Source organism: Cicer arietinum, chromosome 6, assembly GCF_000331145.2.
Source record: "Cicer arietinum cultivar CDC Frontier isolate Library 1 chromosome 6, Cicar.CDCFrontier_v2.0, whole genome shotgun sequence".
NCBI lineage: Eukaryota > Viridiplantae > Streptophyta > Magnoliopsida > Fabales > Fabaceae > Cicer > Cicer arietinum.
In genome coordinates, this window is record NC_021165.2 from 393,930 (window position 1) to 410,469 (window position 16,540).

The window sequence follows — 16,540 nt, forward strand, 5'->3', positions numbered from 1 at the left end:
GAGAATAATAAAATAGTATATATATTTAGATTAAAAAAAATTATTAACTCTTATAAAATATATAATTGTAATGACTAAAAAAAATGAAAACATCTAAATTTCTACCGATTATAATTGTCATCTACAATATTTTATATTTTTTCAATGATTTTTCATTACAAACACTATTATATATATATATATATATATATATATATATATATATATATATATATATATTATTTCATTTATTTTTGTAGGTTAAATATAGTTAATATTAATGCTTTAAATCAATGGAGGTTTAATTGTTAGCTGTAGTAGAAGAAAATTAATTTTATCACAAATATTTATTATTTATTTAATATAAATTAATTCTTTTTGGGACTACTGAAATGTCAAAATTATTTTATTTTTTAATATTTGAGCAAATAAAATATTACAATAATAAGAATTGAAATTTTGAAGTTAATAAATAAGAGATTTTCTTTGCTGTAGAGAGGAGAGTTGGACAATATTTAGTTTATATGTGTCAAAATAATTACGTGCCTCAGAAAAAATTAGTCCACATTCAAGAGACAAATTGAAATACATAAAGATCAATTTATTTTTATTAACAAAAAACAATGATGGAAGAGTAGCTTTTATTTTGGTAAATAATAAAAAAAACATGTTTAATAAAAATAAAATCCTCGAGTAGAAAAATATAAAAATAAAATTCTTAAATATTCCTATCTCATTAGTCTGGGAAAAAGTTTTATTTTTTAGATAGAATATTAAGGAGTTTTTAATTTGAGTTATTACAAAAATGAATTTAGAAATATTATAGCATATAATATCTAAGAGTTATTGGATGGAGATACAATCACATAACTTTAGTGAGTATTTTAATCTCATGTGTGAATCAAATTAAATAGTTTTTATTGATAATTCTCATCTCTCACAATAAATATTAGTTCTCAACATATATATATATATATATATATATATATATATATATATATATATATATATTATTAACATTGTTACTATATTAATATTTATTTCTAGAGGATGACGATATTTTTTATTTATTGTTAATTATGAAATTTATTTTATTTTATTTATAATTTTTTTTAAAGATTTGTTGCAATTTGTTAATCATGGGATTCATTTTATTTATTTGTTATTTTTGGAACGCCACTTGGAGTAGTTAGAGTAATGGTATAATGGGATTAGTGCACATTAAGAAGGATAATGGGATTCAAGAGACAAAACCATTTTATGCAAATGAACCCAACTTAAGTGAAGTCGTTGGGTTTAGAGTTGAGGCCCTACTTATAATTCTCAATCACCATCTTTTTAAAACCATTCATGGGTAGGTCAATTATTGAGCTTAGAATAAGGAAGCCCAGGACATCAGAGGATTATGAGCATGAAACATAAACAAAAGATATGTGATATGAATTCTAGAATTATTATTAATTGAATAAAGAACTATTACAAAAACGAACCCATATAATTCCGAAAGCAAAGCTCTTCACAGAAACTAGTTTTTATGCCTAATAGTACATAAATAACAACCGATTTCTTCCCCTTCACAAAAAATAACAATATGAGACAATTTGTTAACAAAAATATAGAGAAAAGAGATAATCTTGATGAAGACTTATTGGGGGACTAAAAATTTCAGAATGTTCGTTCCGAGTTTTAGTTTTGAGTTGAATTTCAAATTTTATTTTCTAGTTTGAAAAAAGAATATACTATTTTTTTTATTAATTTTAAAAAAGTATAAATGATTATTTTATAATTTATTCTTAACAATAATTTTAATAACAGTGATGGAGTAATGGACGGTGACGTGTTAGAATTAAAACAAGAGTAGTTTTGGGCTTTGAGGAAAACTGTTAAAAACAACTTAATTTTACCCAAATTTATTCCATTTTTAAAAAAATAAAAAACGGTGCTTGCGAGAAAAATTTAAAATAGTTAAAACTTAAAACACATGAAAAAGAGTATCAAACTATTACACATATGTATTATTTGTATGTACAAAAGTTGTACCTTTACACATTGGAAAATTGAAATCTTCCTTTTTTTTTTATTGTCTAATGTACAACTCAATTAGAAAACGAAAAATCTTGCACCTCCGCGGTTAATGAATAATTCTACAGATAAAATTGAAGCCTAATAATTAGGGGAAGGGATCGCATGGACATATATAGTGCTTGATGCAGTGAATTATTTTTTAGCTCTTATATCCTTCCATCCCACCATGTTGATCTATAAAATCAATCATCTGATTAATAGCTTCCTCAGTTCCCAGACGGTCAGGTGTAGATAAAATCTATAAGAAAATATATTAATTAAGATAAATTCATATTTCAGAAAAGTAAAGAAATTGCTTCTACTTACTTCTTTTACGACAGAAATAATCTTAGGAAGATTCTCGTTATTTTTTCCAAATAGGTCCTCATCTGACCTGATCAATGCATACAGATTTCTATTTTAGCTTTGCCCAATATGTGTACCAAAGTATGAACGAATATAATGCAACAGGTGGTCAATAGGAGAAAGACTTAACACCTTTGTATCATTTTAGAAAGCAGTCCATGTGCATATCTGGCTTCATTGAAATCATACTTTAATGGCAAGAGATTTAACCATCTTCGAATTACCTGCTTAAAAGCATCATGATATTAAAGAAAATATGGCAAGGCAAAGCTAGCAACCTAACTCTCATGATGATTCTATACAGATTGTTTTTGTTTTGTTTTTTACAAAATTATCTGATCGATATACTAATTGATCGATATACATAAACTTCTAAATTGTTAGAGAAAAAGAGCCATTTTAAGTTGTGACTAATTTCTTTATTCTAAGATATATATATCATGCCAATGAACCGGCCATTAAGATGCAACTTTTCATGTGTTTTGGAAGATTATTACCGCAGGGCCGTCGATACCGTCACGATGAAATTCACAAATTTTTCCAAGAGATGCAACTGCCATATCATATGATGTTTTTACATCTTCAGAATCAGAATTTTCACTTATTGAAAGTGGTTTTGTCATGAAACCGTATAGTCTGGAAACACCCACTGCATAAAATATACAATATACTTTAGTACTTTTAAGTTTAAGAGCTGAAAGAACCTTTTAAACAAAATAATTTAAGAGTTTAAAGAAGTTACAACTAGCAGAGGATTTAAATTGATCTCCTCCAAATATAGCACAGATACCAATCGCCCGTGTAGCATGCTGGAATAATCATTACCCAAAATCTAATGTTCAATTTTGTTATATAAAATAAGTAAAGAAACAAAAAATTTGACACATTTGTTTTAAATTACCAGCTGAGCAAAAGGATAAAAATTCCATAAAGCATGATAGGAGGTTGAAATATATCTTTCATGATACCTGTTCCAATAGCATACAGGAACAAGATGTATTATTAATAGAAGATTTTATTGTTATTGCTGTAATAACTTCAGACGAAATTGACAAAAGAAACTAGATTTACGGCGGCAATTTGTCTGGGAATAGTGGCATGATAACGTTAAAAATGGAAATTGCAAAAGCCATCAATCTATCTGACGTGTCATCAGCCTGCCAAACATATAACAAATTCAAGTCCAATTTGATTAAGAATCAAATTCAATCTAATCTAATTTATGGTTTGATGTATATGCAGAGTTTCTAGCACGATGGTTATAAGAAGCTCGTATAAAAAACACCAAGATGAGAAGAAAATAACAAAGGAGAACATACCAAAAACACAACAACATTTGACAAGAGGTCATCGACATATAGCATGAATCGGTCTTTAAATGTGTTAACTGTTGTTGCTATCAAGTGATCTACATCCTGTGATGAGTAAACAAAGTTGATTATCCATGCTTATTGTCCATTTTTTTGTGGAAACAAGTCTTATGTGTGTATTTTTTTTTTAAGCAACAAAAGACAAATTTATTTATTTTAAAAAGAAGGGAAAAAAAACTACAAACAAATATATGGACATCCAAATTTTAAAACATCCTTTCAACATCTTATTTTCTCTCTATATCTCTCTTCCTATCATACCACCCTCTATTTCTTTGTGTGTGTGTTTGGTTTCAAGTTACCGACTTCAATCGTTCGTTTAATCCTCTTTTTCACCACAAATTGTAGAAGCTCCAAAACAAATCTCTCTCAAGGTGTATATTAAGTGTATGGTTGTCTATCAAATGGAAAACACAACAAACATAAAAGTGGAACAAAACCAAACTCAAGTGTATTCAAAAGCAAGAGAATTTAAAGACACAACCTGAATTGCTTCTTCTATTGGAAAAGATTCACTTCTACCTTTCCAACTCCACATTTGTGCTTTCTCTATTTCAACTTTAATAAACACTCTTAGTGTACGGTTTATCTCGTGAGCAAGAATCCTGATTAATTCATCCGTGAAAAATGGACTACAGGACTGCATAATGAAAATGTGGTACTTACATGAGAAAAATATGGTCGAAACATATAACCAATATATATTGCAGAATTGTATTGTACCTGAATGCATTCGGCAAGTAACCTCAATAGTATTATAGACAAACCACTATCTGTTTCCTGCATGGATTCCGCAATTACAAGAATTAAGTTGATGCATAAACTGATAAATTAAGAAGAACAATTACCAAATACCTTATTGAACGCTATAATCAAAGACCGCACAATGCAGAAAGCCAAACCTCGTTTAATGCCATCGCTTTTGTCACCTACTTTAACTGAGAGTAATATCTTTGGAAGAGCTAGAAACAGAAAGTTTTTGTCAAAAAGGTTTTAAACACAAATCTCAAGATTTTAAGATGAAAATAATTAAATTTATATTCACCTAACATAGAAGCCTTGCGAATTTCAAGACTAGGACAAACAAGCAAGCGGATAAACATTTGAGTGACCTAAACATTTAAATACATGTTTAGCCTCTACACAAATCAAAAATATCAGTTCTCTCAAACCAACCTTGTGTGAGTCAAAAGGAATAAAAAAACAATCAAACCAACCAGGCCAATGTGAGGGGAAAAGTTTAAAGAGGACCGAATAGCACAATATGACAATGTATTACAAGCCCGAGTACTTATAGTTTCAACCAAATGCTTGTCCTCTGAGCTGCAAATGAGCACATCCGTCAGTTAATAACAAGAAAGCACTAGATGAATGATTTAATAATTGTTACTACCCAATATCTAAGATCTTGTAAAAAAAATTCCTTTTTTTTATAAGACTATTCCTAAATTATAAGAACTATCGATTACTTTTTTGCAAAAAATACAAATATCCTTAACTAAAGGCAGATAATGAGAGCTTCTGTGATACTTTGATAAAATAGAGTGTTGATGCTATTGTTTCTTTAATTAATAATACGTTAATGGTCTGTTTTTTAATAAACAAACTATTTGTAAACTCTTATGCTTCAAGAAAATCCTTTCATAAAAAGAAAGTATTATTTTTCTAATCTGATTATTATGTTAATTTTCTATATTTTTTCTTACAATAAGTCATTTAATTAAATTATAGTGGTCTTTAAATTGATTTTTCATTTAATAAAAACCTTTTAATATCATTTTCAATATATTTAGTTATTATATTTTTTAAAAATTCTAATAATCATTTAGTTGTCGATGTAAAGACCATCGGTACCAAAACAATTAATTTTGCACTTGTATCGTAAAAAATTTCGCAGAGAATTAAGTGATCAACTATTTTCTCTTTTAATAATTAAGGATAATTTTGAAAAACTAATGTATATTGTTGACAAGTTTAATGTAAATATTACTTTTCTTATTTTTTCTGTGTTGGTGAAGAGGACTTATATATAAAGACAAATCTAGTATTTGAAATGTGATAGTATTAGTTAGTTTCCAACATTCGATCATTTCTTAAATGGAGAACATGCACAAACACATATTATTACTCATTTGTTTTCCAGTTAAAAAGTGTGATTTGCCTCATGATGCTACAAAATAGTATTCGTTGAATCAGAACTAAAATGTAAAGGCAAACCTATCATCCTTGGGGTTATCGACCGTTAAGTCAATATGCGGTAGAGCGGATTCAAGCAACATAGGCATAATTTTATTGATAAACTTGTTAATATCCACTCTTGGGCATCGACAGATTTGATCCAGAGCCTGCACAATGTTTATTTTCAATTGGCTAGGAATGGAAACTTTAAACTAGCATTATCATGTGGGGGGAGGCAAATGGCCTATCATTGATTTCAAATATACCTTTAAGATGACACATTTTGTTAAGCATGCTGTACTCCTCAATTTTCCTTCAAGAGATATTAGAGATTCCACGACCTTCAAATGTAACAAGATAAATTAGCACAAAAAGAAATTATTTCATAATTATTTGACAACCTTCAAGATATACGAATCTATCACAAATTTAATCAAATTTTGAATGATATACACCAAGATCCTAAGGTACATCAAGACTATTGTTCAACAATTGCAGAAGTATTTGTATGATCTATAAATTAAATATTTTACATTTCCCTTTTAATTACTAATTTCTACTTATCTCAATTTTAATTTTGGTTTCAACAATACATAATGTATAATTTGAATCAATTCAAAATAGAATTAGCAGAAACACTGACCTGAACAACTTCCTGTTCTTCGAACTTATCTTGCCCAACTTTCCTAACAAGAAATACCATGCATTCCAGACATTTGGCACGGAGAAACAATTTGGGTAAACGATTCTTATCAGACACTATGACTTTCAGTGCTTCCATTGCTGTATCTAAATGATTTTGGCGAAAATATTCCTGCATGGATTATTACACATCAAATCACATTAGGATAATTATTTACTGTAAACCTACGTCATTCCTAAACTTCAGGTATTAAGGTATACCGGCATTAAAACAGAAATTGATTTCAGGGTATCAATAGCTTCTTCCTGTAACTTCTGTTTTTCATGCTGAAAACTCAGAAAAACCAATTAGCTTGTTGTATAAGAAACTACAGAAAAATAATGTTAGAGACTCAGAAAAATCATATGGGTTATGCACATATGCAGGGGTTGCATATAAAAGCGCAATACGTGTGTAAATGAGAAGTTGATAGAGAAAGCTGCAGACTATTTACCTTAAGAAGTACAAGTAATGATTGTACAATTTGTTCCCCAAAAGTAATAGTTAATATTTTGTCTATGCCACACTTTGTAACCAAGCAACGAATGGCAATAACAGCATATGCCTGAAGAATATCGTAAACAAAGGATATCATTTATAAAACAGCTTGATAAACAGTGCTTTAATGTATACATAGAAAATTTTCATTGAAATTGGTTTCTAAGATAACTACTATGTCTAAAAATTGGGGATCTCTATGTACAGATTTCAATATGAGTAACAAAATAACAAATATTTAAGAAGAAAAAATAAAAATGAGTAGTAACAATCAATGTGTAAACTAGCTATTACTTTGTAACTTATGCAATATATAAGAAGAATCGATCAATTGTAACTTGCAAATTATAATAATCGAGCAAGAAGGCTGCTTTAGAAGCAGCACTAGTACTAAAAGTTATCTGCATAGCATTGTTGCTATGTTATGGTGTCCAGAGGTAAATAGAAACAAAGAAAACAAGAAATTTTTTATTAACAGATGTCAAGCTGCAGCATTATATATGTTTGTACCTGTACACGGGCACAAAGGTGACATCTAACCACGCGAACTAGTTTAGCCAAGAACTTTTTGTGATATTGGGCATGCATCAAGAATTCCTTATATTCACACAATAACCTAATTGTATGCATAGTAGCCCAAAGTACTCGGTGGTTCAGATCATCCATTGACTTAAGGACCAAATTCAAGAGATGCTCATAGTGCTGAATCATCATTTTCTGTGGTAGCAAAAGGGGAGTACTCATAAATCAGTAACATACAATAAGCAAAACTAACGATAAAAACAAAAATCATTTTGTGGCATGGGGTGTACTCAGAAATTTGTAATTGCTTATTGGTCAACTTCACGCACAGGAATGTATGGTGCAAGCACTCATTAATAAATACTGTTCTGATAACACAATTACAGGTAACCAACTAAGTGTTACAAGTTGAGCATCCGATATCTCACATAACCCATTAGATTTTAATTTGTTAAACTCGGTGGTTTTAAAAAATGGTCCTCAACCTTAATTGTGGCTGCGGCGTAAATGTTTTCCTTGTTCGTGCAGCTATATCGCAACCTTAACTACGACAGCATAATTCCTATTTAACTGCAATTTTAATTCTAATTGGATGTCAATGTATACTCTTTAATACCATATAATATACATACCCCTTTGAAGTTTTTATTTGCAATCCAACCAATGGCAAACATTGCTGCATTACGAAGCCGCCAATCGATATCAGATGCATACTTCATTGTTATCATCTCAATTGCCATTGGAACAAAAACATTTTCATCGGAATCTAAAGAGAGGCAATTGAACAAGAAGGACCCAAGGGAGAAAGCATCTGTCATCCCAGCGCGCACACAATCCTTATTATCCACTTCATACCAAAGATCATGCTCAACAACATACGTCATCATGATCATAGAAACCTCAAGAGTTCTCTTCAGTTCCTCACTAGAAAGATTCTCTATCATAGTCTCTATCGCATTTGCATTGGCTGCATCGAGTTCCTTGATAAGATTAATCGCCGCAGACCTCAAATCCTTGCTCGCATCTTCCTTCTCCGCGACTCGAATCATGCACCAAAACACTTCATAATGTTTCCCCAAAAAGATATTTCCGTCGTCAACCGAAGCTAAATCCGACAAACGGTTAACACTATTCACCAGAACCTGTTCTTCTCCTTGTTCATCGATGAAACTCAACAAAATCGGTAAAAGAGTATCGGACACTTGTGTTCTCTGAAGATCCTTCGAAAATATCATCAACGAAATTGATGCGTTGTATGCCAAGGCCTTCAATTCATCATCCATCGAGAAATTGAAATTCAAGAGGTGCGTGAAAACGAGATCGAAGTTCCCTTCATTCAACCAAAACTCTCTGTTCTGAACAACAGTGACAGGCAGTTCCGTTAACAACATAAGCCCTTTCATATGGTTCAATTTCGACTCGCCAGAAAGACATTCCACGCAGACGTAATCGAGAAGTTCCTCCCAACCACCGAGAGGAGACTGGAAACACCTGTCAGCGAGGAGACCAACTGCTTCGCAAAGCGAAGGAAGCATACTTTCTTCGGATTCCAGCTTGAGGGAATGTAGCATAGGGTTTTTGAGTTCAATAATAATGGAAGAACTCATTGAATTGTTAATCCCTTCGGTGAGAATGTGGACTAAGAGAGAGACGGTTTCAGCTCGGGTTTGAATCGAAGGGTGAACTTCTAGAAGCTTCGCGAGCTTGAACGAGAATGCGTTAGGGTAATGAAGTGCAAGCGATTTGAAGACTGTAAAAGACGTTTGTTTCTTGAATTGAATGTATTCGTCGATTGCTTCCTGAAGCGACGAAAGGCCGTTGGATTCGAGGATCTTTGCGGCGTGTTGTTGAAGTTGGAAACCGTGGATGAGTGATTTGTCTTGGCTTTCTTCGATTCGCCTTCTCTTGTAAACGATTTCTTCCAAGTAGTTGCGCTGTGTAGAATTTATCTCCGGTTCGTGCGGGTCGCGTATGGGAGATTCTGTTGGTGGCGGCGGCGGCGGCGGTGATGTTGACGCCATTGTAGGGAAGGGTTGAAACTTCAAACGCGGGTTTTGGAGGGAAATGTAGCGGTTAGTTTCATGGAATCTGTTTTTCTGTTGTGGCGATTGTCCACGTCAGCTTTTCTTAAGAAGAGACCCTATAAAGAAAAAAAACATGTTGGCATTTTCGTAAATACGTGAGAAAGTGTATTCTTACATTTTAGGGTTACTGTGATGGGCCTGAAGCCCATTTCTCATCTCTATCAGATCCAAGTTGCTATTGAAACCCTACCTTTGGTAATGAAAAAATAGACTGAACAAATCTTCTGAACTGATGTTGTGTGATGATTCATAAACTGATGAATATGAATATAACAGTGTTTAATTTAATGTGAAAGATCAGTTTCAGCTTATGAGCTAAAGAGGATAGCAACAAGTACCTAAGGATTTTTGTAAAAGGGAATAAGAAAGCATATACAGAGAATTGGAGAATACAGGAGGAGGAGAAAGAGATTCATCGTATATTCCACACCTTCGTTATTTATTATTCTCTACCTTAAATAGCTCACGTATTCATTTCCCTTGATTTTAGGAATTGTAACTAAGTCTCTCTATTCACAACTAATTTTGACAACTCACTCTTTTTTTTGTTGAATATTTCCGAACTTGGCCGAATTACATGTTGGCCGAATTACATGTTGCGGGGTTACTTAATTAATATATAAATATTGTCTTTTACAAATTGTGCTAACTAAATAGTCATTTCATTTGTCAATATAAATCCAAAATTGATGCAGAAAACACAGTTTACAACTATAAAAATAAAAATGATTTATATATATTATATAGTTGACATACATATATGCTTCAAATTTATCTCCGCAGAGCTCTTATATAACAATAACATAAAGTAAAATACCAAATAATATAACCCTTTCAAAGTTTCAATGTTAATTCAGGTGCTGAATTCTCTATGTCAACCAATGGTTTCACATCCACCTCATTATAACAAAGATTTGAACTCTGATGAGTATTACCAGCTCCCTCATGATGGAAACTACCTTGCCACAACAGTTCCGCTTCTTCATCCTCCGCGAATATCGAATGACCAATATATCCTTGCTTGATTCTTACGTTACTTTTTATTTCAGGATTAGGCCTTAATATTGTTGGTGGCGAAAAACCATGGTGTAGAGAAGAGTGTGTCTTTATACCTAAAGACCTGAAAGAACCATTGAGAGGGAGAGATGCTAAACTTGCATACCTCTCATTGAATAGCCCGATTCGCATAACTCGCTTCGCTAATATTCTTTCTCTTTTGTGTGCATTTTGGTGGCCGCCGAGCGCCTGAGAGCTATAGAATTTGTGGTGACAATAGTTGCAAGAGAAAACTCTTGGGATGGTAGTAGTAGTTTGAGAGGCAAGTTCATTGAAAACTCTCGGTTAAAATGTACATTTTAAGTCGGTTTTGTGTCCGAGTTAACAACAAAAGACTTAAAAAATATGTTGTTTTTTAACTCGTTTCATGAAGCGATAGAGCTTCATCATATTAAGTCGATTCAGCTTAACCGACTTAAACATCATAAATTCAGTACAACACATCATCTTTTTAAGTCGGATATTTTGACCAACTGACTTAATAGATATAGTTAAAATAATAATTTTTTAAAATTTTTTTAATATAAATTTCTCATTTTGTTTTCTTGCTCCTAATCCATACAATATTTTGTAATTTTGTACTTACGATCACAATTTTATATAACCATCTAACAATCAAAATATACAATATCACAATATATTAGATATCCATTAACAAAATTACAAAATCACAATGTATATAGCAACTTCAATAGATATATATTAGCATCGTCATTTTCTTCAATTAATTTCAAAATAAAATCCACACAATGTTTTCGAACTTCTTTACTTTGATCCGGGTGAATTGATCTCGAGTCATCAAATATCTGGAAAAAAAAAACCACACAATCAATATCAGTTGAATCCTAATTTTTTATCATATGAACATTAAAAAATACAATCAATAACAACTTATAATTTTCTATCATACAAATATAAAAAAATACTATCAATAACAACGTGTAAAAAATTACGTATTTGCATCCATGAAATAACTATGTCAATATGTTCAACATATATAACATGATATAGTAGTCATACTCATAGATTTGTCATGTTTAACAAATTATCATACTATATCCGTCTTGTATAACTATGGCAAATCCCATTATGATTTCTTATTTCTAACCGGTTCTATTTAAAAATTAACAACAATATAATTTTTCTCTTTGGTTTTTATGAAGTCTTTTTTAAAGCAAGTTGTAAAAATTTATTTTGCTCAAATAAGTATTCATCCATAATCATTTGTTAAAAAAAATTAACGTAGCTAAAATAAAAAATCATTAGAAAAAAAAATAAATTTGACATGTATTTTTTTCCTTCAAATAATATGATATCATATAAATGAAAAATTATGAGCATATATGCTAATCATTTTATTAATGGATTATTGTTATATATGAACAATAGAATAGTAGAAAATTATAAAAAAGTAGTAGTATAAATTTATTATTCAATAACTTGAACAACCATATATGGCAATGAAACTGAGTTTTAGGTGAAGAAGGTGGCGATGAAATGCGATTGTGAAGAAAGCCGATAAAACATGAAACTAATTTGGGCAATGGGTGTGAATTGGAGTAAATGAAAACATTAAGTTCTTCTCTAAATACACTAAATTTACCAAAGTTATCGACCACCAAAGTTAGAAAATCCATTTCAAATAAGGTGGAAGTTAAAAGGTTGCACATGGTTAACGGTGGAATATAAAACACTTGCAATCGGTTAACGTAGTACCATTACACGTTATTTTATATCAGTGTAATCTAAGTCGGTTATCAATAGAACCGCATTAAACTAGTTTTAAATATTTATGAAATTGCCACCGCTGCTAAGTCGACTTAAATCTGCTGTATTAAAAGCTCAATTTTCTGTTAGTGTGTAACTAAGTCTCTCTTATGTATCCATTATATGTTGCGGGAGGTTACTTGATTAATATTAATATTGTCTTTTACAAATTGTGCTACTTGATTAATATTAATATTGTATTTTACAAATTGTGCTAACTAAATAGTCATTTCATTTGTCAATATAAATCCAAAATTGATGCAGAAAACACAGTTTACAACTACAAAAATAAACATGATTTATATATATTATATAGTTGACATACATATATGTTTCAAATTTATCTTCGCAGAGCTCTTATATAACAATAACAGAAAGTAAAATACCAAATAATATAACCCTTTCAAAGTTTCAATGTTAATTCAGGTGCTGAATTCTCTATGTCAACCAATGGTTTCACATCCACCTCATTATAACAAAGATTTGAACTCTGATGAGTATTACCAGCTCCCTCATGATGGAAACTACCTTGCCACAACAGTTCCGCTTCTTCATCCTCCGCGAATATCGAATGACCAATATATCCTTGCTTGATTCTTACGTTACTTTTTATTTCAGGATTAGGCCTTAATATTGTTGGTGGCGAAAAACCATGGTGTAGAGAAGAGTGTGTCTTTATACCTAAAGACCTGAAAGAACCATTGAGAGGGAGAGATGCTAAACTTGCATACCTCTCATTGAATAGCCCGATTCGCATAGCTCGCTTCGCTAATATTCTTTCTCTTTTGTGTGCATTTTGGTGGCCACCGAGCGCCTGAGAGCTATAGAATTTGCGGTGACAATAGTTGCAAGAGAAAACTCTTGGGATGGTAGTAGTAGTTTGAGAGGCAAGTTCATTGCTACTTCCACTAGTGCTTGAGAACGAGAATCCTGTTGAATCTTTAACAACTAAGTCATTGTTGTTGAAATTGAGTGTTAAGTCAAGTGAGATTGGCTCTGAATGGTTATGAGGCTCTTCTGGAGAGGTTTCAACCTGGCTACTAGCTTCAGATTCATATTCTGCTGAGGCCTCTACTTCAAGATCAAATTTTGGTTTCATGATTTAGCTTTTAAGCTAATTCACTAAATGAGTCTAGCAATCTACCACCAGAACATCATCTGTTTATGAGCTTGCAGTCAAAGAACTGTTCGGTTCTGCAATGAAAATCCATGTAAGCATCAAAACAAGAGAAGTGTGACTGCATAATAAGGCCTATGAAGCACGGATAGTGACACGACACCTGATGCGTCGACACACATAATAATTTGAGAAAATGAATTAATTGAATGCATATGTCGATGACATGTCGGTGTCTGACATCGATATGTGTTGGACACCGAGACACGTCTTCGATCAGAAGTGTTGGTACCTACAGAGTATAAAACTCTATTAAGTAAAAAATAGCTAATAAGCTAGTTGATAGTGGATAAGCTAGCAAATTGAATTTGAAATGTCTAGTAAAATTTACGTTGAATTAACTGAGAAATATACAATGACATAGAAAGGTATTTTTAATTATTTTATTAACATTTTTTCAATTAAGATAATGAATGTAAAATTGAGAGAAAATATAATACACTATAAGTAATAAGCTTACTTGAAGTAACACCAAAAAAAATGCTATAAGCAAGTGAGAAAAATCGTTACCAAAGTGTTATACTTTGACCATACAAACTTATATGTTATAGTTATCCGCTATAAGTTAGTAGTCTGACCAGCGCCTAAACAACCGCGCTCTCTGATAAATGATAAACCTCACCTCCATTTGATGAATATAATTGAAATTTGATACTTTGAATTGTGAAAGATTGGTATTTAGCATTAAGCAAATAACAACCAACCTATGCTTTATATAACTTCCTTTCTAGAAGCTAATTAGTCCTGGAAGCCAGACACAGTTACATAGTTGTGATTCAAAGTGGTTGATAAGTGGACTTTCTGATACAAAAGCATTTGTACTAGCTAGGAGCTTGCTTTGTATGTTTTGCAATATGTTGGTCTACCTAAATAGTGAAAGTACTAAGCACTAAATATTTGAATTTTTGTGGTATAGTTGAAGGCAGAATGTAACAGTAAAGGCTATTGATACCTCACCTTGACCACAACTTCACAATGATAGATATTTATTAACACCTGATTTCACTTATGGTAGATCTGAAAGCAAATGACCAAATATTCTCTTTAATTTGTTTTTCTTCAAAATAAAGTTCATTTTATCCTTTGTATTTGACCTAGAGGCCACTATTAGATTCCTTAGTCTATTCTGCTTCTTTTGACTACTGTAAGAAAATAATCAATAAAACAAGAATCCAAAATATGGACCACTAAACCACATAAATTGTAAATGTATGATTGAAATTCAAGGTTGAACAAGATATGTGTAGCCAATTCAGATTTGAAAATCACACTCATCTCTTTATGTAAGAAACTCTTCTTGACTGAATCTTGACCTATTCTGGTCCATTTTTCACTAAGTATATGAAAAATTTGAATAAAGGGGCTAGGAACATACCATGAACTATAAGTTCAACAATAATAGAGTCTCCACATTCATCTTGGCCTATTACATCAATGATCCAGGAAATCAAATCCAAATTATTATATAGTAATAACTTAGTTGTGATCTAAAATGAATCTACAAAATATATATATATGTGAAGATTTTCTTCCTAAATTATAGACTTGTATGGATTTATTTATTTTACTTGTATAAATATTTGAGAGACTATTTACAAGAATTAAGAAAATAACTTATGATATATATCTATTATTTGTTTTCAGCTTATTTATTTAAGTTCTTCAGAATAACTTATTAATTATATAAAAATAGTTTTATTTTATTTTATTTTTTATTATATAAATAATTTCTATGTAAACACTTATTTCTATATAAACACTTGTATGAGATATACTTATTTTATGAGCACTTAATTTTTTTTTAAAACGCTGTAAGCATTTAACTAAGATGTTTATCCAAAGATAATCCAAATGATTTATGAAAGAAAAAAAAGGTAGATAGAGTGAGGTTGCAAACAACCATGACTACACAAAATTGAAGAAAAAGAAAAAGAAAATAAAGTATGGAGAAATAACAGCATCTGCAATATCCAAATTCAGAATACTGCATGCAGATACATGTTTCATTTAATTCATTGCAAATTCTAGAGCGTGAATAGTATGATGAAAAATTCAGTGATTATAAGTTCTAAGTAAAAGATCTGTATTACATACCCCCTCTCAAGTTTCAAGTTCAACAAAATTGGTGGCTTGTTTATGAGATCAACTATAAACTGCATTGGAATTGGAGACATGTATTTCCATTGTTGCAATTCTCTTTGGAATGGTTGGTTATGAGAAGGCAAAAGAAGCTTGTGTGTCTTTTTATTTATGTTCCTAAAAGCACTAATAGAGGTTAAAATGAGAGATAATAGTTCTTTATGTTCTAAATATTAAAAAAAAAATGAAAAATTGTACTGAACAAAGCATCAAAATAAAGGAAGGGTAAATGGAGAAAAAGGGAGACAGTTAGATGGTGGGCATTGATGTTTATTTATGGAAAAGCATAGGTAAGATTATGTGAGTGAAAGGGTTGTGGCCCTTCTGGCACACAAAAGTTAGGGAAAAAAAGGAGGTGTTGAAATAAAATAAAAAATATTAATAATAGAGAAATTTTAGGTGCACGTGTAAATTTGACATGAAGCGGTACATTTTATTTTTAAATTAACAAGTAAATAGATATTTTTTTAACATTATTTTATCATTTAAAAAAATTATAACAATTAAATATTATTTACTAAAAATGTACACAAAATAAAATTTAATTTATTATGAATTTTTAATTTCTCATAAATATTAAATAATTTTATAATAAAGTATAATATCTATAAATAAGAATTAAAAATATAAAAATCGGTAAATAGTTATAACTATTTAA

The 16,540-nt window shown here is 30.8% G+C and overlaps 3 protein-coding genes across 8 annotated transcripts; all 3 read right to left on the reverse strand.

The window, feature by feature from the left end:
- Nucleotides 1-1,957: 1,957 nt before the first annotated feature.
- On the reverse strand, nucleotides 1,958-10,284 carry LOC101496120 (uncharacterized). The gene is made up of 21 exons (XM_073369882.1): nucleotides 9,934-10,284; nucleotides 8,292-9,799; nucleotides 7,648-7,854; nucleotides 7,094-7,204; nucleotides 6,861-6,926; nucleotides 6,601-6,771; nucleotides 6,224-6,298; nucleotides 5,997-6,124; nucleotides 4,997-5,102; nucleotides 4,825-4,891; nucleotides 4,635-4,741; nucleotides 4,503-4,559; nucleotides 4,264-4,419; nucleotides 3,729-3,824; nucleotides 3,481-3,566; nucleotides 3,311-3,377; nucleotides 3,152-3,218; nucleotides 2,907-3,058; nucleotides 2,542-2,633; nucleotides 2,371-2,437; nucleotides 1,958-2,302 (listed from the first exon to the last, which is right to left on the reverse strand). The coding sequence occupies exons 2-21, from the start codon at nucleotides 9,678-9,680 to the stop codon at nucleotides 2,204-2,206; spliced, it is 3,366 nt and encodes a 1,121-aa protein (XP_073225983.1). The 5' UTR covers nucleotides 9,681-9,799; nucleotides 9,934-10,284; the 3' UTR covers nucleotides 1,958-2,203.
- A 171-nt stretch (nucleotides 10,285-10,455) lies between these two features.
- Nucleotides 10,456-11,887, reverse strand: LOC140920925 (zinc finger protein 4-like). The gene is made up of 2 exons (XM_073370234.1): nucleotides 11,854-11,887; nucleotides 10,456-11,077 (listed from the first exon to the last, which is right to left on the reverse strand). The coding sequence occupies exons 1-2, from the start codon at nucleotides 11,885-11,887 to the stop codon at nucleotides 10,578-10,580; spliced, it is 534 nt and encodes a 177-aa protein (XP_073226335.1). The 3' UTR covers nucleotides 10,456-10,577.
- Nucleotides 11,888-12,839: 952 nt separating this feature from the next.
- LOC101496449 (zinc finger protein 4-like) lies at nucleotides 12,840-16,154 on the reverse strand. Of its 6 annotated transcripts, XM_004503056.4 has the most exons (3): nucleotides 15,838-16,154; nucleotides 15,119-15,166; nucleotides 12,840-13,760 (listed from the first exon to the last, which is right to left on the reverse strand). In XM_004503056.4, the coding sequence occupies exon 3, from the start codon at nucleotides 13,663-13,665 to the stop codon at nucleotides 12,970-12,972; it is 696 nt and encodes a 231-aa protein (XP_004503113.1). In that variant the 5' UTR covers nucleotides 13,666-13,760; nucleotides 15,119-15,166; nucleotides 15,838-16,154; the 3' UTR covers nucleotides 12,840-12,969. The 6 variants fall into 6 exon arrangements, with proteins under 6 accessions (XP_004503113.1, XP_004503111.1, XP_004503115.1 ...); XM_004503054.4 differs by lacking the exon at nucleotides 15,119-15,166 and having other exon boundaries at nucleotides 15,838-16,153; XM_004503058.4 differs by lacking the exons at nucleotides 15,119-15,166; nucleotides 15,838-16,154 and adding an exon at nucleotides 14,448-15,077.
- Nucleotides 16,155-16,540: the final 386 nt, after the last annotated feature.

What these genes read in the sequence shown, in the direction of transcription:
- LOC101496120 (XM_073369882.1), bottom strand. Translation starts at nt 9,680, where the DNA reads ATGGCGTCAACATCACCGCCGCCGCCGCCGCCACCAACAGAATCTCCC. An exon ending in TTTATCCTTTTGCTCAGCTG is followed by an intron (nt 3,219 to 3,310) that starts GTAATTTAAAAC and finishes TGATTATTCCAG; the next exon opens with CATGCTACACGGGCGATTGG. An exon ending in CTTTCTAAAATGATACAAAG is followed by an intron (nt 2,438 to 2,541) that starts GTGTTAAGTCTT and finishes TGCATTGATCAG; the next exon opens with GTCAGATGAGGACCTATTTG.
- LOC140920925 (XM_073370234.1), bottom strand. Translation starts at nt 11,887, where the DNA reads ATGGGATTTGCCATAGTTATACAAGACGGATATA. An exon ending in AGTTATACAAGACGGATATA is followed by an intron (nt 11,078 to 11,853) that starts GTATGATAATTT and finishes TTTAACCGAGAG; the next exon opens with TTTTCAATGAACTTGCCTCT.
- LOC101496449 (XM_004503056.4), bottom strand. Translation starts at nt 13,665, where the DNA reads ATGAAACCAAAATTTGATCTTGAAGTAGAGGCCTCAGCAGAATATGAA.